A 21,471-nucleotide genomic window follows, 5' to 3' on the forward strand; every position below is an offset into this window, starting at 1 on the left:
TACTGAGAAAACCCAACAGCCTCAGCCACTGAGGATAACAAACAGTGCCAGGTTTTTCTGAACTTTAGAAGGACTTGGAGAATGCTCACAAATATATGCAATACTGCCTACAAAAGGTGTGCCAGCCCCTGCAGGGGACAGACATACATACGGGTGACAATCTCTACAAACATTCACTGTACATTCAGTACCTCAACCCAACCCATCAGCTTCAGAACAAGTTTGAAGTTAAATTCTATGCATGAAAAAGGACAACGAGCATTCAGAACACAAGATTTCTTGTATTTGGTAATATTTTTCAAATATTTAACCATTATTCCAATCTTTACTCAACTTAATCTCATAAATTTAGAAGCAGCATTGTTCAGAATTTAGCTTATTATTTCCTGTTCAGGTAGCATCTTCTCTTGGAAACATCAAAAAAATTGGAGCATAAAAACGTATCTTGAATTTCTGTACCTTCGTAAGGGCAGCAGTATGATCTTCTCCACAGCATATATGAACAACCTTCTGACTTCTCAGGGACTTCAGCAGTGTTGGAACATACCTGTCTGAAAGGTTTAATAAAGAAAGGTCACCTTATTTTGACGATACAAACCAAAACCCAAACAGTTTTGCTCACATATTCTAATTTGCTTGTAGCCAAGCAAGCACTTTAAATTTGTTAGTATAACGCAATCACCGTGACTGAGTTTATAGATCTTGGAGATGGAAGCGTTGCTACAGAAAGAAACAGGGACCACACTGAAAAAGTTCATAGCCCATGCTCTCATTTTCACTAGCACAGGGACATATGTAAATACACAGACCATTAAATATGGAACATTACATTAGACCTGGCACTGGCCATGAGAAAATAAATTATCATTGTTTTGAATTGTCCGTGTGTTTCATGTTTTTAAAATGCTCCTGTAAGTTGGTATTGACGCCTTTTCCTCGATCCTAAAAATTAAGAGCCAGATGTGGTTAAGGGATAAAAGGATTTTCCCTCAGTATTTCATAAGGATCCTTATGGTGCACCACTTTGCCAAGGTGGAACGTGCTGCAACGCACACACGAGAGATCGCGTACACAATTTATAGACCTTCCAAATTAGCATATCTAACAAAGATGCCCCAAGAGAGGCCTGGATGAATAGGGTGACATCCATCCTGGGGAATTCCCTCCTGGATGGGCCAGATCTCTAGTTCCCAGGATACGTTCTATATGCTCCTTGGTTTCCCAAGATAGCATTGGGTTTGCCAGGCCTAACACAATACCAGGACTATGATAAGTTATCAGGCTTAAGGAGTCACGAGTATGCATGCTAAGAGAACTGAGGATACATAAAAGGTATGCAAAAGGAATATAAAAGAAAAGGGAAAAACCATCTTGGCATCAGTATTAGTTTGGCTTCTTTGGAAAGCGTATTTATACCCATAGTTTAATGTTACTAATTGCATAACAGAATGGAGCACTGAACAAACAGGAAGCAAACCTAACTTCCCTCCATCACTAGGACAAGTCAACTTCATCAGCTTTGCACAAAGGCAGCTTTTTAAAAAGTTACTGCTAATGTCTTCAAACCTGTCAGGCATGCTAACATGTCTGCAAGAAACACTATGAAGACATTTAAAAGGGATTTTACTGAGAAGTGATGCTGCATAGAAATCTGGGGTTACACACATTCCAAAGAATGTGTAGAAGCAAGTCTCCCATGATTTCTGAATAACTTTAATTTTCTTATTACATGCATGTGACAATTTTTAAGGCATTCAGATGGGCATTTTATCTGCCACCCATTTTTTCCTATTTTAAATGGTGCTGACAACAATGAACCAGTAAGAAAATCTGAACTCATGAAACCACCTATAGATTACAGGACCCTGACAGCAAACACTGCCATCCTGGAGCCCTGTGAGCAGACACTGTGCATGTAACACAATACAACCAACAAAAAAACTGGGTTTTGTCTAACCTTACCACTTGCTAAAAATCACTGAGTGCCACCCACCTAGCCAAGGAAATTTTGGAAATAGCCAAAAATTGTGAATGATTATCAAAAGTGGCTTGAGAAAGGAATGGAAAAGTGAATAGCAGTAAAAAATGAAGACAGCTTAAACGTGACTACTAAGGACAACCAATTAGTTTTGACATATTACTGCTTTTGCCAAGCAATTTCATCCACATAAAATTCAGTTCACACTGTAACTACTGCACAGTATTTTAATTCAATCCGCTTAAGTCACAGGAAGAGAACAGGGAAAGAATACAAGTGAAGCAGGCAAGAATTTCAACATAACACTGTCAGCATTCTCACTACAAAACATCTGAGGAAAACCCCCCTGTGTCTTCTTCATGCAATCTCCCATGGCATCAGCACGTTGACAATACTGAACAAGGTTTGTTCAGCCTGCTCCTTTCCCAGGAATGCTGCTCTTTTGGGATTCACAACCCAAACCCCTCCACGTGAAACTCTCCTGAAGCAATGCTTACTTACCATTATCATCATTAAGACCCAGCTGCCCAAATTTGTTGCGTCCCCACCCAAAGATGGCTCCAGAAAGAGTTAGTACAAAACTATGAGCTCCTCCTGCTGCAATCTGTGCAAAAGGGATTCCCAGCAGAGATTTAATCATTTGTGGTGAGGTTTGTTTTTTATACTCATAACCTAAGCCCAGTTGGCCATATTTGTTTTGTCCCCAGGAAAACACTTCACTTCCTGTTGGAAAGAAAAAAATAAACAACCGAGAGATACAATTAATATAGTTCAATAATACAATGTTTATCCACTGTAAGAAAAGCTAAAAGTTAGGCTGTCACTCTTCAAATATTTTTAAGTTTGAAAATGCATACAAATTACTGACCTCTGAAGCTAAGCGTTCTTGTGTAATTTGCAGGCATTCAACTCAAGCATTTAATCAGACTGGAAGTATTTAAATCACATTCAAACCCCTCAAAACTGCTCTCAACATTCCTGTTTCACCAGTGCGAGATCAGCTGAGTTTGGCTATTACAAAGCAAGACACTGCTCCATGGGAAGTTCCACTACTGCACAGATGTTTATGCAGAGATCTGCTAAAGCTGCACCCTGGACATGGAAAATTTTCTCATTTCCAATCAAGTGTCTCATTTAAGGTTTTCTAAGGTAAGATACTTAAATTTTCACACACAGTTACAGAGAACTCTTCATTATATGATCAATGAAGCACAAGGTTTATAATGTCATTTGATACCTTACAAAGAAAAAAACATTTTGAAGACTGACAATCAAAGATCTATTTATGTTAAGATTGCTTCAAAAAGAAAACATTCTCTTGAACGATCAATGCTCTGCCAAGGTATTTACTATCCTAAAGATGAACACCCAAACACAAAATAATTGACTTCTGCTGACGCGGTATGTTTTCAAGAGCAATGTTACCTTCAAAATGCTTCCCACGTCTCTGCCATCTCCACCTTTCCAAGAACAGTTTTATCAAGATGGGGTAACAATGAAACCCAACCCCCAGAACACTGGTCTCTCCGATTTTATTTATTTATATTAACAATTAAACCCAGAAAACCCTACAGCGCACATCAACCACAGAAATGGAGCTGCAAATCCACAAACTGGCAATAAAATAGTGATGCTGTACTTGAAGCCTGTAACTATTTAGAGCACTGAGTGAATTTTAAATCACAAATTCCTGTGACATTCTTGCACCTTTGACCGACAGAACATTTAATAACACAACTCTGCTACTCCCTGCTTTCTACTGCAGATCCTGACTCAGGCAAAGGGTTACTCCTAAAGCTCTGCCTGCCTGCCCTGAAAACAAAGACATTGCTTTGGGTTATAATGATAATTACACCTGGGAATACGTAATGGCACGGGAAATGCTTAATATGAGGAAAACTCATACTCAAAACTACTGTATTTAAAGAAAAAGTCATTCAGCATACAGTGAACACCTGCCTCCCCACAGTTATTTGGCTCGTATTTTAAACACACATTGTTAAGAAACACTGACAAACTACAATCTTTCTGTAACTTTGTTTTGATTTGTTAAGTTCCCATTAACCCTCTTCAGCAGCCACTTCTTCCAAGTGTAAGTTTTGGTCACAACTCTCCTATCTTGTGATGAGATCAGCAACTAAAATTTAAATTCATTTTATTTTCTGGAGAGCTGCACTAACCAGACATGCAGTACAAGTGAGGCCAACTAAATATGTGCTCACAGCCGCAGAAGAAACTTGAAGACAGGTACTTAAACTTTCAAAAGGTGGCTTATATGTGACATGGCATTCTGATTATGGAAGCACCAAAACCCAGAGGTTTTTGCCACAATAAAGCACACAAGAAAGTCACTGCTGCAAGCCTCAGCAACCTGAGGTTACAGGTTAAAACAGACCAGGGACAGAGCAGTGTGCCAGCAGGATGAGAAAGATTTGGGACCAAGAAAAAGAAACAAAATAAAAAGGAAGTTACATAAAAGCCAGATTATAAAATTTAAAAAATCCACACACACACACCCTGAAGAAATAAAAGCACAACTCTAAATCCATTTGTACATTTGTTTTTCAAATTCAAGCTTCCATCATTAAATTACACAGCCCCTACCAACCTGAAATCCCATCTGTGCTAAATGGTAGCAAGTTTAATAAACACATTTCCTTTTAAAAAAATAAATAAATAAATAAAATGAATGTTGAAAACTTTTGAATTCCCTGATAAGAAATTACACAAAACTTCAGGAGAATTTAGCTTACCTTTTGAGAGTGCTAGAGAGTGATAATAACCACAGGCAACTTGAACAATCTGGATCTCTGATAAGCTTTTAATATTCCTATTGGGGTAAGAAAGCAGAGAAAGAGTTAAGCTACCTGATCATGGTATGAAATAAAGGGTAATATAGAAAATGTGAATAATTTTCACTGAAGTATATTAAACATCCCAACTTTAATTAGATGCCATTTAGTAAAATCTGAAGCCAAAACTGCTTCTTTTCTAAACCTTTTAAGGCCAGGTTCTGTCTTATTTTCAAATAGATTAAGTCTGTAAAAGTCCATAATGAAGAATTAGGGAGGTTCATGGGCAGGGAAGGCAATCTCAACACAGCTGAATGGAGGAATGAATACAGAATAAAGAGGAAACTCATTCTTACTTTCTAGTTTCCAAAACTTCAGTTTACAGAGCTAATACATATTGCACAGTATTATACAGCAGTTGCAAATACATCCACATGTGCACTAAAACTAGTAAGACTTTCAACTTTGGATGAGAAAAAAAGTTTCTAAAGGGCCTGTAGGCTCTGAAATTTCACACAGATAGAACATTTTTAATATTATAGTCATGACTTACTAGGGTTCCAAGGAATTGTTACTTTTGTGTGCGGACTTCAGGTAGCTGGAATGCTTATGGCAATCTAAAAACAAGCTTGTGACCTGGGCCAAGATGAATTTTTTTAACTAGAAGGTGTATTATTCAATCACAGCTGAAAAGCTTCGGGGTAAAAACTGAAGTACAAACGTACTTTCTTCAAATTCAAAGTTTAACATCCTACTTCTCTTTAACTTCTCTTAAACGGCATTCATACCCTTAAAATACCCATGCTATTTTCCAACATAAGTCTCATTGTTAGTGGAGGACTATTAAAAAAAAAAAAATCAACAAACAAAAACACCCCAAAAAGCAACAGACCAAACCGAGCACACTTCTCACATAAGATCACTTTCTGAGAAAGTGTCTACACACACCATTCAATATCATAGCTAATATACACTTTCTGTATTTATATGGCTTTACCTGTAACAGAACAGAACAACAATATGATTTAAGCACATTATTTTAAAAAAGGCAACTTATTATGTACTATTTTTAACCTGGGCACTCTGACGCATTCCTCTGTTCCTGGCAAGCCAAGCTGTCCATCAGTAGCCAGACCCCATGCATATACCTGACCTTTGTCATTTAATGCAAGAGTGTGGGCTTCTCCACATGACACAGCTACAATGTTTTGGGCATCCAGTGCACCAACATGCTCTAAAAAAGAAATTAATAAAATCAATTGGTTAAAAGAAAAAAGCTATTGACAAGCCAGGCTTGTTCCAAACAGTTTACACAGTTCTAAGACATCAACTGGTGTGACATTCAACTAAGCCCAGAAGTTCTGCTGAAACACTATTTAAAATTATAAACATGTCATTCTAGGAGAATTAAATTAAATCTGACACCCTGAAGTAGCCAAATAATGACTGTTTCTGCAGCAATACACAGAAGTGCATGAAACCTGCAGCTTGATCGTAATGGCGCCTTTAACCTTGCCACCTGGAAATGAGTGCAGAAACTCAATTAACAGTAGGGTCAAATAGATTATTGTCAAATGACTACACGTGCAGGCATTATGTAAGAGGAAAACGTTCCACCACAGCAAATTAAATTCACCTATTCATGATTAAGAAAGAGCCTGCAAAACAAGGCAGGGCAAATTACAGACTAAAGCTACTGGTTTTGCAATGAGCTACACAATGTCTTCTTTATAATGCAAAATACTGTGGAAACAGATCCTAAAGAGTAATTTTTCTAGACACACAGTGCATGACTCTGAAAAGCACACACTAAAATATCTGTGGGTTTTTTTTCAATTGCCTGTACCAATGCATTTGGAAGCACTCAAAGCTTGGTTTTGGGCTTATGATTTGTGATCAGAAGTCTAACATTTCCATTTCAGCAATAAGTAAAGTGGAGAAATATCATCAGGGCCTGTCGTTAAGGCTGGATTTTTTAACAGCTCCTTTAAATAAGGGACTGCTTGGACATTTTACTCCCAGTTTTCAAACACGAACTCTATTCCAGCCTAAGAATGGCACAGCACCGAAAAAGCCTGTGTATCATCAATGTTACGGGCACTCTAAACACAGCCTAGCACAGCCCAAGTCAACTTCAGAACAGTAGCTCACATTATCTACAGCATGACAGGCACTCAGCTTCCAAAATAAACTAACACAGGCAGGAGATATAAGTTCTTTTTATTACATCCAGCTGGTCTGACTCAAGAGGTTACCACCCCAATTCACCCATCAGAGCCTCCCTCAGCTCTGCCAGTGGGAGAGGTCATGGAAGTACTCTCCAGCTCGGGCAGCAGCACACAGATTAGCTCAGGCAATCTCCCCCAGCTGCTGAACCTGCCAGCCCGACTGTCTAAAATGGATTAAGGAACAGTCATGCAGTCCCTATGGCAAGCAGAGCTCTAGAAGGAGGAAAGAGGAAAGGCAGTGAGGACAAGGAGGCAGCAGACATACAGTCAGCAACAAAATTATCTTCAGTTAGCAGAAACACATTCAAAAGAGAGCATCCACCCATCTGTAAAGATACCAAGACTCTTTGGACTGTGCAACTGAAGTCATCCCAATGCTCTGACTTCATACAACACTCAGCAGTATTATCAGTAACCTCTGGGTGAAAGGAAAATTAGGGAGGACGTTACAATCCTCATGAGTCTGAGCATATTAAAAAAAAAAATTATAGCAGGTCCATTACATATGAAAGGTCATGCAAATTAAGTCAGATTTATTTTTGTAACCTTTGGACTTAAAAGACAAATCAGCATAATTTTCAAAGTGGGCAACAAGTAGTCAGAGTAAGTTTGCCACACTGAGTTTTTCTTCATGTTCGTGAAGCAGATGTTTGGACAGGATTAACGTTTATCAGTTTTAATATCCACATACAGTTTCCCAATAGAAGTCCACATTCATTTAAAAAAGTGACATCAAAAACAAAACAAACCCCCAAAAACCAAACCAAAACAAAAACCAACCAACCAAACTCTAATTGGCCCCAAAAGTGAAACTCTCCGTAAAGGAGAACTACTAAAATACCTCATGACACCATATTTCCATGTGAAAATTTTGTGGCCAATATTGAGCCAAGCAAGTTGTGAAAGTGCTCTGGGAGTGCTGAGAATGAAGCCTCAGTGAGCCTTTGCAGTTTGTTCCGTTGTGCTGTAAGCAGAGGAGCAGCTCTGTTCCTGGCTCTCAGCACCAGCTATGACTCACATGCAGGCTCTGAAGGGAGCCCATGTGCACACTCCTCTGCAGTCCCTGCGAGATGTTTACCCACTCCTGCTCCAGAACCGCACTAGGAGGGAGCAGAAACACACACAGCACATAGGTGGGAAGAAAAAAGGCCCAAAGAAGTGTTACACTGCATCCTTTAGGCTTTTCCAAACCCTCTCCCCGTAGCGCTGCATTTGCTGATAAGTCTTTTATCCAAAGTTTTATTTTTAGTTCTTAAAAAAAGAGAACATTGCTTTAATCAGACCTGCTGTACATCATGTATTAGACAACTAAAAACACGCTGCACGTTTCAACGCTGTGATATGCCAAATACGCATTTCCACCACATTCCAACAGCCAAATCCACACATGAAGTGCAACACCAACCCATGTATTGCAGCAGGTCGCTCCCCCTGAGATTAAAAAACAGTCACCAAGTCTCCCATGACCATAATGAAATAAAAATTAGTGGCAGTGTCCAGCTGCACAGCGTGCAAAAATATGGGGGGAGTGCCATGTTTCATAGCTGCTTGTTTCCAACTGTCACAAGAACTCATCCCAGCAAAGCAATGCTTTTCCAGGTAAAAATATGTCCATTCTAGGAAGAACTGCTGCACACAAATTTGCCACATGCACAGACGATCCTGGCTTTGATGAAGCACAGTAAGACGAAAGCCACACACACCACCACACAGAATCTCCACAATTCCTCACTTCTAAACTTACCGGGTCTTTTCCTGGCTTTTTCATGCCCTAGTTGTCCTAGATCGTTGCATCCACATGTATAAACAGTCCCATCATCCAGGACAAAAACGGTATGTCTCAGTCCACATCCTACATCTCTGACCCTTTTATTTAAGAAAAAGTCACTTTTTCTGGGTTCTAAAACAATCTCTTCATCAATTCCACCCAATCCAAGCTGTCCAAAAGATGCATTGCCCCAGCACAACATGTTTACGCTTCTTTTTATTAGAGATCTTCCAACTTCACTTTTCTAGAATATTCCTTCTGTGTAGCTGTTAAGAAAAAAGGAAAATGTACACTTTTCAGTATTGTCCCCAAGACTTACATTACTTTCTATGCAGCATGTAATCCATGAGCTCACTTTCTCTATACCAATGTATTAAGACCCTGAACAATTTCGAACTGCGTGGTTTGCTTTCTTGGACAGGATTTGCGTTAACTCTGCAGTAAAATGCTTTCTTTCCCATTTCAGATACAACTTTCAAGATGTGCAGGTCACTGGTTTTACATAACTTTGTTTCAACAACTTAAAATATCATTCATCCTGAAACTTCCTTAATCCAAATTTATACAAACATGCAGATGCACCCAATTCCAGCCAGTGGAAATGATCTCAAATATCTCCCAAGGAGACAGTGTAGGCTACTTTCTTTACTTGAGGAGTTGCATGACTCCAGCAAGCACTGTGTATGGCCTCATGATATCACCAAAAAAACCACTTGACTCATAGCTTGGAAAAAATTGGTCAGCTCTGATCAATCAATCCAGTTATGCAATACAATCCCTATGCTTAAACAACTAGGAGTCAACTGAACTTATGATTCAAAAGAAAATAAACAGCTGAACTCAGGTCCCAAATCTTGCACTGCAATCCGCTACAGCATTAGTTACCAGCTGCCCAAAGCAAGCCCACACCCCTAATCCCTAAATTACAATTATCAGTATTTGTGCTGACAAACTCTGTACTTCTTTGGAAAGGATTCAAAGCTGCCCTTCTCTTTCATCTGCAGTAGTGCATACCACAAAGAATTCGTGACAATGTTTTCACTGCTACTTATACCACATTTCCATGCTAGTAAGTTTCCTTGTACTTTCAGAGCAATTTACAAGTCAATGTAATCTAATGTGAAATTACTATAAACTTTCATCTGTGACCATTATTTAGAAGACATTCTGCAGGGTGATAACACATATAAACTACATAAATCCCAAACTGCTCGGAAGAAGCAAGCCGACACTTAACATCTAAGTGTTATGTACACCAAGGGGCAGAATTCTTGCCAGCACAACAGGATAAACTATTTTTCTCTGCAGAAGTGAAAACACAGTAAACAAGACACTTCTTTCTGTGACCGCATAAAAAAACCCAAAAGCAACACTGAACCAAAACAGCCGAACAGCTCAAAATATATTGCATTCTGTTTACCTATCTCAGGAGGTGAGGCATGATCAAATACTTCCCCTAGCTATATCCTACCACATTCAGAAGGGGACATCGAAACGAAGATGTCTTCAGTTAAGACACAGCCATGCAGCAGCACATGTCACACATCAGTAGCAGCGACGTGCTTCAACCTACAACACAAGAAAATAGAAAAGATGCATGTTCCAGTTCTTTGAGAGTTCTATAGTGTAGATTTATCTCCATCTCCAGCAGGGAAAAACAATTACAGAAGTCCTCCGTTCTACTGCACTGTATGTGTATTTCCACGGAAGGCGAGGTTGTTTTGTTTTGCATCATTTAAGAGCCAGCAGCCAAAGTTCTGTACTTTGATCTCAAATCACGGCACTCTTTCACCCCTGTGCGTGGTCATGAGAGCCGACTCTCGCCGTCGGCCGCCGGATACTCGCGCGCGTGCCGCGGTGAGCGGCCCGGTGCCGGCGGGCAGCGCCCGGCGCCGGCGGCAGGGAAGCGCCCGGACGCTTCGCGCAGGCTGCGGCCGCTGGCGGAGCGCCGGCGCGCGCTCAGGCCGTGCCCCGTGAGGGGACCCCGCCCGCCCCGGCGCTCGCCGCGGCCCCGCGTTCCCTCGGCGGGGCTCGGCTCCCGGGCCCGCCCCGCTGAGGTGCGGAGGGAGCGGCGGGCGCGGCCCGAAGGCGGACAGCGGCGGCGGCCGGACCCCTCCGTGCCCCGCGGCCGCGGCCGGCCCGATCCCAACCGCCCCGGCCCGCACCTACCCCGCGGCGCCGCCGCCCGGCCCGGCCCGCCCCGCTCCCGCAGCCGCGGCCAGCCGCGGGGCCCCGCGGCCCGAGCGCGGCCCCGGCCGCGTTCCCGTCCGCCCCGCGGGGCCCGAGGGCGGCGGCGCCCGGCTCCGCTAAGGCCCGGCGGGACTCACCGGCGGTAGGGAAGCGCTCCGCTCCTCTTCCCCTTCGCAGCCCGCCCACCGCAGGCGCTCGCCGGCCGCGGCCGGGGCGTGAGCAGCGTGAGCGGCCACGGGCGCGGTGACAGGGCCCGGCCGCCGCTGCCGCGCAGGCGCCTGCTCGGCGGGCGGGACCGCAGCGCCCGCTCCACCGCCCGCCTCCCGCCGGCCCGGCCTCGTGGTCAGGGGCGGGCCGGGGCTCGCTGCCGTCACCCGGGGCGCGGTGCCGTCACCCGGGGCTCGCTGCCGGCAGCCGGGGCTCCGCAAGGGACGTTGCGCTCGGAGCCACCGCGCGGTCCGGTTCCCGCCGTTGGGCTGTGAGGAGGCGGGGCGCGGAGCTGACAGCAGCAGTGAGGAGGAGGAAAGGCCCGAGGAGTGAGGAGCGCCGGAGTGACTCTTTCGTTGTCCCGGTGTGCTCAGGGAAGCGCGGGGCTGGGCGCCGAGCTCCGCTGTCCCCTCCGCTGGTGACTGGAGCTGTACGCGTTCTTGGCGTGGGAACACATGTGAGCCGTCGTTGTGTTACATCACAGGTTTTAAACTGAGAACTAAAAACCTTGAGTGGGTTCTGGGGCAGATAGCTCCCTGAGGTCTTCATATGGCGTGTTTCATCTGCCTTGCAGAGTTCTTCGGACGCTTGGGCGCGTGTTACTGTTTCTTATCCGTCACCTACGGAGGTCTGCAGAAGCCTCTGCTTGATCTCTGAGGGCACGAAAAGAACGAGATCATTCTTTGTGGGAAGGAACTGGATCCGCCAGGGGGGTGCAGGAACAAACAGTTCTTCGTACTCCCATTCGGCGTTATTAACTTGTGGGAGCACGCAGTGCTTCCCCCCGGGTGCTGGGCGCTGCTGCAGCAGCAGCGCTGTCAACAGCGGCCCTCCGTGGCTTCCCTCCTGCTCCAGGGAACCGCCTGCCTTGGGGGCTTTGCTCTGCCCCTCCCGCAGAAAGAAAGGCACTTTTCCGAATTCTCCGCTCTACTTACAAGCTTTTTCTCAGTGTCCATACCCAAATGGGCGTGGTAAAGCGTATTTTGTTTTTGTTTCGGTTTTTTTTTTTTCACCGAATTCCTATCTCTAGTGGAACCACTAAAAGAGAAGTTTGCATGCCAGACACTTCCCCCCACCCCGCCCCCCCCCCCGGTGTTATGCTTGGTACTGGGAGGAAAATCCATTGCAATTTATGTAATTGGACCGGGTTGGTAATCCAAATGAGTTTTCCTTATTTAGCAGCCACTTTACAGAAGGATCCACCTTTATGTAGGTCGGGAAGTGAAAAAAGGCCAGGACCAGGCATACTTCACAGCAAGTGATTTTGCAAACTATGGGTGAGGAAAGTTCTGTGTTTGGTGTCCTTTTGCCCTTTTGTTAAATGGAAATCATTTAACAAAATCCCAATAAATAGGATGTCTTGGTCCAGCTATTAAACACTCCTTTGTATATGGAAATAGGAAAGATTCTACAGGACTTCTCAGGATTTGTGGTTGTAGATTTATCAGTGGAGATCCAAAGCAGAAATATGAAATTCATACCTAGAGGAAATGAAATTGCTGCATAGCTGACACAAACTAAATGATGCAGCACTTTTCAGGGCAGCAAATACTCGGTTTTGCTATTTAAAGGAGAAACGTGAGTGATTTGCCTTTTGCTATTCTGCATCTAGGACTGGAAGGTTACCAAGCAAATGGAAGAAAACATTTCGTTTGTTAACTTCTAAAGTTCATTTTCCTCTTATTTGTGAGCCCAACGGAGTAGGAAGTGTGAGTAACTACACTGTGAAATGGGTTTTAAATATTGGCATTCATTGTGCAATGTGTCCTCTGACCAGCATGTGGGGATATGCCCAAGTACTTGAAGAGAACATTATGTGCCCACTACAATTTTACACAAGGAAAAGTCACTTGGTATAACTGGCTTAACACATTAAATAAAAAATATATAAAGCATGAAACAACATACACAGTTGCATGAATCTCAAATTCCTTCCGTAATAGACACAGCTATCTTATTTTAAAGAAATATTTTAATCCTAAAATCAGATTACTGTAAACTGAGTAATTCAAATGTGCCTTCAAATAAAGTACAAGCCATATTTTTATTCCACTTATCATTTATCTTTGCAAATTTGCTTTTTTACACCACAGAAGCCATATCCTACCTACCGGGCCTTAGCACCTGATGGGATCCCCTTCCTGAGGCTGCAGCACACAGGCAGTAGGGGAAGAGAACATGCGCTGTGGTGCCCCAGCACTGCCCGGGCTCCCTGCCACCGGGTACAGCCCATCCTGCACCCACGGGCACGAAACCTGCCACGCTGGCCTGCTGCACTTGCAGTGCTCAAGGAACTCTGGGTTGCTTGTGCCTCAAAATTCCCAGTGTCCGTTCTAGTACCTGCAAAACAGCCTCTGAGCTGCAAAATCCAGTGAAAGTGAGAAATGTAAATCTGCTTAACTTCAGGGAAGGACTTTGTTTCCTTGTAAGTGCCCTGGCACTGAGGGTTTCCTATTACCATTGCACAGTCTTATTGATGGTCACAAACAAGCAGGAAACTATTTTCAGTTCCCCTGCCATCATTAAAATAGCAATGCTTGGCTACTGCCTGGTGATAGCTGTCAGCAGAATTGTGGTTTTTAAATTGTACTCCAGTTAATCCCCGACTGAGATAATACAAAAATGGGGAAATAATAATATCTAGGGTTAACTAACAGGTACTTTATGCTCAATTACTAGAAAACATCTTTCAGTTAATACACGTTTTTGAAGGCTACAGTGCTATGGCATAAAACTTTCTGTATAGGTAATAACAGAGATGGACTCTGATCTCTGCCTCCATTTTCTCCTGGCAACAGCCAAGACGTACTTTATAAACTTTAATTCCGCATTTCAAACCCCTTTGCTTTTTACTTTGATGTGTCACAGCCTACAGAAAATAGAAATGGGTGCCCAGAACAGCTGATAACGTGAAATCAGAGATGTCAGAATTCTGCTGTGAGAAATCTCTAACCTTTGTGTGAAGCCTTCGTGTAGAATATTCTTGATTAAGATAAAGAAAAGGCTTTAGAATGCAAATAGCCGTACAAACAAGGGATGGTCAGACCCTTTTATGCCATTTCAGTTTCACATTTCATCCTTAGAATCTTCACATTATCCATGTAGAGAACTCACACATACAGGGTATGTGTTTTACATGCTTCTGCGACTTTATAGCTGAGCACGTTGTAGTTTTCTCTCTGCTCACCCTGCTCACAAACAGTTCTGGTTAGCTCAAATGCAAATGTGCTTACTAGTAAGACCAACTATTTATTAACTGATGGCAATGTGCTGAAACAACCTGAACAGTTTTTGACCTGTTTGTGAAAACATAAATCACTATAGAAATACTAAATTGACAGCGTTGCAAGTTCTGCGGTTAACTGGAGGTATCTGATAAAGGGACCTGGTTAAGGAAAAAATGAGGAGACACCTTCAAATTAAGATAAGGAAAACCAAAAACCTGCAACCCTTCCCAGTCCCCTCATCTTCTCAGGCCACAAACTATAGCTGAAATAGCCAAAGGAAAGCCATTCATAGGATGATGAAAGCAAAGAAAAAGAAAGAGCAGTGAAGGGTGAGGATGAGGCCTGGACACAAAGCCTATAATGAGGGAAACGAGCTGACCGTTGCATTAGGGATGAAGCTCCTGCATTCACAAACCCTTGTGTGGATCCAGTGTCCCCGAGCCCACACAAGCTGGCACTGGGTGACTCCCCTGTGTCCTGGCAGTATGGCAGGAGCCACACACGTGCTGAGGCACCTGCAGGTTTGGGGCTGAAGATGCTGAACATTTTTGAACATCCTACACAGAGGATTGCAGCCCCTTCCCATACGTGGTGTATTTTCTTCCAATCAAAGTGATGTTTTGCACTATTACATGTATTTTTCTGTTACAAATAAATCAGCAGGCCAGGTGCTAACTGACCACCAGGAAATTCCCATGTAATCTTTTGGGGTTTTTTGGTTTAAGAGCTGGATGCTGAGACACCAGTTCCTATGTCATTACACTGGGCTCTTGGTCAGGCCAAAACTGACCTTTGATTTTTAAGGTGCAATCCTACAGGAATACAGTATCAATAACTGAGCGGGTTGTGCCCTGCGGAGACCAATCTGGTAACACGCTGAACCTCAGCTTATAAAATAGCTCCAACTGGTGCCACATGCTGCTGATTCTGACATGACACTATGTCTTTGCACGGCAGCATGATGAAGCGCCCTAAAATTAGCCTTCTTACTATTTGGTAAAGAGCAGGCAGAAAGGTAGCAGCCTGCACTGAGGAGAACAAAGAGGCACCGGGGAGGACCAGAACTGAGGCTCACACGCAGCCTGGTCACAGCACTTCATGGTGAGCACTCTTGGCTTCTTTGCAAATTTCCAGGTTGGGCTATTTAGTGTAATTTTTTATCCCGAGCACAGGCTTGACCATCTGTTTATGAAGAAAGAAAGGTGCTCATGTAAACAGAGGTGGGGAGGAAGGACCTGTTCTCTCAGGGGGATTGGGATTCAGCAGAAGGGAAAACTAACAGTGAAAATTACAGGGATGGTCTCTTTCTTAGGGGTGTGGTGGGAGCTGGCATTTAATTCACAGAACTAAGTTTGTTGTTACTGGAATATAACTGGGAATGGAAGAAAAAAATGGACTGATATGAAAACCAGAAACAACATGATAAAGTCCCTTTCTATTGAGCCAGACTGATATTTTCCTCATACTCAGTTCTATCTCTACCCTACTCACTGCATGATGAAGTCCTTCGCTTTACAAGGAGTAAGATTTGAGAGGAAAGAAAAAAAAAATCCAGCTTCCAGTTGGAAGATACGGACGTGTATGTGTTTGTGTACAGGAACAGAAAGAGTGGAGGAAAAGGCCTTAGACCAGAGTAATGCTTGATTATGAGGAGAAAGAAAGAAGCTGAGAGGAAACATTTGAATATGAGAGGCACAAGAGGCATGCCACGAAAGGGATGTGAGCACTGATTGCTAGGAGGGAAGGAGGCACAGCACCCGTCTCGAGGAAGCAGAGGACCCCCCAGCAGCTGGGTGTGACAGCCTGTGGCCCCATGCCTACCCAATTGTCAGTACATGCTGTTTTCTCTGTTCCTGTGGTAGCACTCTGCAAAGAATAGCTGGGAAGAAAATAACACTGGGGCATAAACTGTGACTGGTACTCTCAAACTGCGTACAGCTGTTTCTGCTATTAGTGAGCGCTCAGAAATATGGGGCTATTTTGCAACACAGATATTTTTGTTCAGTAAAGATGATTGGACAGTACTCTGCAGCTTTTGTAATTTAATTTGGGACAATATTCATGATCTCACATGTATTACTGAAACCCAGAGAGGTGTGATTCTGTAAAATCTCTTTTGTGCTGTTAGCAACCAACAGGTATTTGGTGAAGCATGGACTGAAACGTGTCAAAGTGGGAGTGAATCTATGACATTTGTATCAACTATAGTAAGGACATCTCTCTTCATAAATGGGACCAAGTGTTCACAGTGGTGAAAGAGTCTCGGACAGGTGAAAAGTTAAGTTTCTCTTGCAGATGTTGTTAAGGAGTTCCAGAGAAATTGTATATGAGCAGTCAGAACTTGGAGTCCTTGAAGGACTGTCACTCTTAATTTCCTAAAATGTAAGTCTCAATCTTGGCATTAGAATAAAAAATTAAATTAAAAAAAAATCTGGAGACAGAAGGTGAGCTGTATGAGCTGAGCAATCAAATCCTCAAAACTGTGTAAAAAATGGAATCACTGCTGCTCCCTACACACAATTCCTATGTAGAGAAACCCAGTGACTCCTCATGTTCCCAAAGGTCACCTAAGTCAATATTTACTTTATTTAGGAAAGAAAAACTGCCACAAATTTGTAATCTTTTGGTTTTGTTTACTGACACCGGAGTGGTGCAAAGTGCTGCCAATTTTGTTGTTGAATTTTTTAGTACAAATGATTTGGATGCTCCTATTTCACTGCAGAAGACTTTGGGTCCATGTTTTTGGGATAATGTTTCTTTGTTTATTTGGTCTACCAGCACAGAACAAACTGCTTCCATTTAAAACGTCAAGCTTGAAAGGGGAAGCCAAAGCAACCGTATATCTTTTGGAAGCAGAAACAGTAGAGCAGCCACTTGTGCCAAACCTCCATTGCATTTAGCTGTGCTTTTTCCTTGGGTAGGGAAGGAGATAGCAGTGATTCATCACCTGTGTCTGCCTGATGAAGGCTTTCCTGTCATTAATGTCAGCAAGTCACCAGCACACCACTAAATACGGTCACTGTCCCAGTCAGAAATGATCATTTCAGGGGCACTTTACACATACATACTTCCTTTCATAGAACAATAATGCAGAACTATTTTCAGCTCCTGGTCAAGGTTCTAGGGCAGCAAAATTACTCCTAAACACACACAGACATGAATTTGAGAATAGTCCCAGAGCTCAGGATCCTGGAGATTTAAATGAGATTGTTCCTGAGACTGTCTCAGGAAAAGACAGAGCATTTCAAGAGTACCCAAATGAAACAGCAGCTTGTGTTCACCCCATGACCCAGAGGAGACATCCAAAACCAGACACATTACAGGAGAGTCAGCTTGAAACACCCATTTCCTCAGAAAACAGTTACACATAATATTTTAGCCAGCAGACTTGTCAGAAAATTTTGTGCCTAAAACATAACTTCTGCAAATAGAAACAATTCAATACAAACTATTATTAGGTGTTTCTAGCTTGTAGCAAACTCAGCCAGGCAAATTGGCTTTTTAAAACAGACAGTATCAACATTACAAATAAAATTCCTTTGATTATAACTTTTTTTTTTTTTTTTCATAAAATGAAGGAAAGGAATGCTTATTTGCATCATGAACAAGTGGTTGCTTTGCAGCAAGCAGCATTAGGATTAAAAATCAGTTTTCTGAGAGGCAAATTATGTGGTCTTTATAATTTTCCCTGACCTCTTGTTCAAGTTTGAGCTTCTAAATAGCCGATCACCATTATAAACCTCTTTGTGTTGTGTTTATAATAACCATAAGCATCAAAATAGTCTGTTCATAACCGTAATAGTCCTTCAGAATTATAATGGGCAAGAACCTAGAAATGTTCCATTGATAGCCATCACAAACAGTTGTAATTTCCAGTGTGTCGTATCAGCAATGACCCCTCAAGAATCCAGTATCAGGGATTAAAGTGTCTGGACATTTGAAAGTCAAATTTATGAACACTGTTATCTTTTGGCAAAGTTTTCGTTTAGAGTAGTTAATAACAACACATACAGTTTTAAAATCTTCATTTTTGAAACTTCCCACACCAGTAGTTTTACAGCTATTTTTGACTGGATACAGAACTATTTGCCCAAGTAACAACAAACCAGATACTCTTATTATAAAGATTTCTGATGTTTTCTAAAAAACCCACAGCAAGTTAAAAGAAATACCATTTGACAAGTGGAATTAAATGGATTTAAAATATAATTTAAATATACATATTTTGAAGTGAAATTTAAAAGCTCAAGGATTATCAAATAAATTTATGTTTATAGCTATAGTTCAAGAAACTTATATTTTTTAAATTAATTTTTGAGAAATTAAAGATTCAACTAGTGTGCTTGAATCTGCTATAATCCCCTCAGACATATATTGATCAACATAAAGAGAAAACCAGAAACTAGTAATATATTCCTCATCAAATATTTTCTGATGTAAACCTTTAGCTTCCTCAAATCCTGCATCTTAAGATCTAGACCAGAGAGATCTTCACAACTCTGCAAAAGATCCAAAGGATTTCTCTGTGCCACAGAGATAGACACCGAATATTTCAGAATTAGGAAGCATGCAGTATGTTTCTTTCCTGACTTTTCCAAAGGCAGGAAACAATCCTGTTTGGAGCACTGTTATCCTTCCTTAGTACTTCCAATAATACAATTGAAAGGAGCCTGTGGGAGTTCGCAGCAAGTCACTAATATCTGCGAGAGACTCTTCTTAGGGTGCTCATTCTTGGGAGTAACATTATCCATTTGTTCCTGCATTTTCAACTTGATTATCTTGGTTACAGCTGGGAAAACTCTGGGAGCTCTTCCCACTGAGCCCTTTCTCTTCACCCTCCCCAGCCCCCAAAGCCGACCTTTTCCCTGTTTCCCTTCCCTCTAAGTCAAACCCTGAGGCAGGTCAATTGTTTCCCCATGGAAGTCAATGGCCAGTTTAACCTGGCTGTGTCTGGGTGGGTTTATGTCACAGCTCAGAAGCCCACAGCTGAGTCTGTCACGTATGAAACCCCACGTTTATACTCCTTCATTTCACGTGAACTCGAGCCAGCGCCGCACGGCAGCAGCAGTTCTGGCTCCCCTCCACTCCACCCCCACTTACACTTCTCCGTTCCTTCCAACACTTTAAATCCTATTCAGCAGCAAAATGCACAACAAATCCACTCCACACAGGAGGAACAGTTTTCATACCCACAGGCTCTAAACACCGTGACTGAGACTTTCTGAACTATGTGCCTTCAAAACGTGTATTGTCATTTTCGAAAAATGGTGAGTAAAGATTTAGGTGACTGCCTCTAGTCATTTTAACATCAAACTTGTGGCCAATATGAAGGTAAACACCTCAAATGGGAATATACAAATGGATCTACCCAGGCAAGTCCTTAGATTTTCAACAAAAATGTAATAAAAAAATCAGGCTTATCTTTTTAAGTACTTAATGAAAATATAATCTTGGTCTTTATATCCTGTCTTTGACTTTCCAAACTAGTAAATATTTCTTTATAAAATAGATGATTTCTTGATTTACCATGTTGTTCTGATTTAACATTAAGAGCATTACATCTAAAATTTAGTTTGAATGTTGAATTTCCATAGCCCCACATCACCAATTAAGCATGCCGGAAAGGTTTTGTGGTGCTTTAAAAGGCATTTGCTAATCAGATTAAATTAAAAACACTTACAATATTTGCATTTTCTTTCTAAGTATAACAGTTTGAAGTCTTCCAATATTCCTCCTTCTCTAAAGGGAACAAAGGAAAAAAAGATTAAAAAAAATTGAGACATTTAGAAAAGGATTTCGGATTTCCAAAGGCACCCTAGCCAGAAAGAGAATTCCTTTCTATAACTGGTGGCATAGCACAAGGCATTAATATATATCACTGATGTACCAGTTCATCTAAACTTGACTTGTAATATGCATGGTTTATCAGATCACAAGGTATTTTAAATTCTGTGATAGATCTTTTGATTCCTTCTGTTGAGTAAATAATGTTTTGACTGGTATAAAATTAGATGGTTCTGGAGACTGACAACTGAGTAAAGCAGAACCACTGGCCGGGGAAAATATTAGTCGTTATTTCTGATTTATTTGAAATAAATTAGAGGTCTTATTTCAGGTCCTAAAAGAAAAGGCATGTCCTCCCTCTGTCTTACATACTTGTGAAAGAGTCACCTTTGGCATAGCTAGCCATCTGCTTGGCTAGTCACAATGGCCAGTACCTCACACTATTGCTGCTCCGAGGGAATTTTCTGGGTCATGGTCGTGTAAGTGATTACATTACCTGAATGCCATTTGTTCTTCAGCTAAGCAGAATGATTCTGATACTGATGGTGTTTCAAAGGCTCGTGCTAACAAGTTCCTTTAACTCTCATCGGTGTCGCCTCTGGAAGTTTGCTTGTATTTTGACATGAAAGACTTTTTTTTTTTTTAATTAAATCTATTAAATCCATCAGCAGAGCTGTATCCCTAAAAGCCCCTGGTGTTCTGAAGCTTCATCAGTACCTACAGATAAAATTTTGCAGTGCGTCGTCACATACATTCGGCCAGTTGATGTGACCACGCGGGTCACTTTCGTGTTCCACTGCGGCATTTAAAGCGGGAGTGACTCAGTGCCTGAGGGAAGGCGCTCGGAGGGATGAGGCAGGCAAGGGACAGGGCCGGGATCACCGCGAGGCGCCGGTAAACCGACCGCAAGCGTGCAGGTGACACAGTTAAGTGCTGGGAAAACAGCAACTCCAGCCATTAACGGAGTCGGAGCTTGTGTTTTCAGCACAAAATGAGCCGATTTCAGGTCAAAGGAGGAAAGCTTTCAAGGCGCTACGGCTCCTCCGAGGGCTTTTCCCCTCGTCAGTGCAGCCAGAGCCGGGCAGGTGCCGTGCACAGAGCGCTTCCAGCCCCGTGGGTACAGCCCTGCAAGGCGGGCTCCCGACGCCACGGGCCGTCCCCGCTTTGAGCTGCCGGCACAAAGACTTCCACGCTTTCCTGCTGCCCCCATGTGTCGAGATGAGAGGTTCCCTGGAGGGGGGATCTAACCTGGCTTGCCCAGCCCTGTCCCCTTTCCTCAGCTCACCCCGTCGCACCA

The 21,471-nt window shown here is 42.5% G+C and overlaps 3 protein-coding genes across 6 annotated transcripts in view; 2 read left to right on the forward strand and 1 right to left on the reverse strand.

Annotated features, from left to right (window-relative positions):
* The window catches only part of HERC4 (HECT and RLD domain containing E3 ubiquitin protein ligase 4), a 30,313-nt gene extending 19,109 nt beyond the window's left edge, over nucleotides 1-11,204 (reverse strand). Inside the window, exons 1-7 of one of the 3 annotated variants that reach the window (XM_040070970.2) lie at nucleotides 11,094-11,204; nucleotides 10,238-10,335; nucleotides 8,743-9,032; nucleotides 5,845-6,004; nucleotides 4,732-4,808; nucleotides 2,480-2,701; nucleotides 460-551 (exon numbers count right to left, since the gene is read on the reverse strand). In XM_040070970.2, coding sequence (XP_039926904.1) covers nucleotides 460-551; nucleotides 2,480-2,701; nucleotides 4,732-4,808; nucleotides 5,845-6,004; nucleotides 8,743-8,968 — 777 coding nt within the window. In that variant the 5' untranslated portion in view covers nucleotides 8,969-9,032; nucleotides 10,238-10,335; nucleotides 11,094-11,204. Of the gene's footprint in view, nucleotides 1-459; nucleotides 552-2,479; nucleotides 2,702-4,731; nucleotides 4,809-5,844; nucleotides 6,005-8,742; nucleotides 9,033-10,186; nucleotides 10,336-11,093 lie in introns of all 3 variants that reach the window. The other 2 variants (XM_040070969.1, XM_040070971.2) reach the window with 2 other exon arrangements.
* Nucleotides 9,799-12,229, forward strand: LOC120755769 (uncharacterized). Its single transcript, XM_040071228.1, has 4 exons — nucleotides 9,799-9,835; nucleotides 10,507-10,739; nucleotides 11,207-11,620; nucleotides 11,738-12,229. The coding sequence occupies exons 1-4, from the start codon at nucleotides 9,799-9,801 to the stop codon at nucleotides 12,191-12,193; spliced, it is 1,140 nt and encodes a 379-aa protein (XP_039927162.1). The 3' UTR covers nucleotides 12,194-12,229.
* Nucleotides 12,230-15,402: 3,173 nt separating this feature from the next.
* MYPN (myopalladin) overlaps nucleotides 15,403-21,471 on the forward strand; it is a 71,475-nt gene continuing 65,406 nt past the window's right edge. The window contains exon 1 of one of the 2 annotated variants that reach the window (XM_040071084.2): nucleotides 15,403-15,491. The gene's annotated coding sequence lies outside the window, so the exon portion shown is untranslated. The remainder of the gene's footprint in view (nucleotides 15,492-21,471) is intronic. The other variant, XM_040071083.2, reaches the window with a different exon arrangement.

The sequence above is a fragment of the Hirundo rustica genome, chromosome 8, assembly GCF_015227805.2.
Source record: "Hirundo rustica isolate bHirRus1 chromosome 8, bHirRus1.pri.v3, whole genome shotgun sequence".
NCBI classification, from domain to species: domain Eukaryota; kingdom Metazoa; phylum Chordata; class Aves; order Passeriformes; family Hirundinidae; genus Hirundo; species Hirundo rustica.

Coding starts and splice junctions, on each gene's coding strand:
- LOC120755769 (XM_040071228.1), top strand. CDS start 9,799: ATGTTTTCACTGCTACTTATACCACATTTCCATGCTA. Junction 9,836..10,506: donor TATACCACATTTCCATGCTA/GTAAGTTTCCTT, acceptor GCATCATTTAAG/AGCCAGCAGCCAAAGTTCTG. Junction 11,621..11,737: donor TTCTTGGCGTGGGAACACAT/GTGAGCCGTCGT, acceptor TCTGCCTTGCAG/AGTTCTTCGGACGCTTGGGC.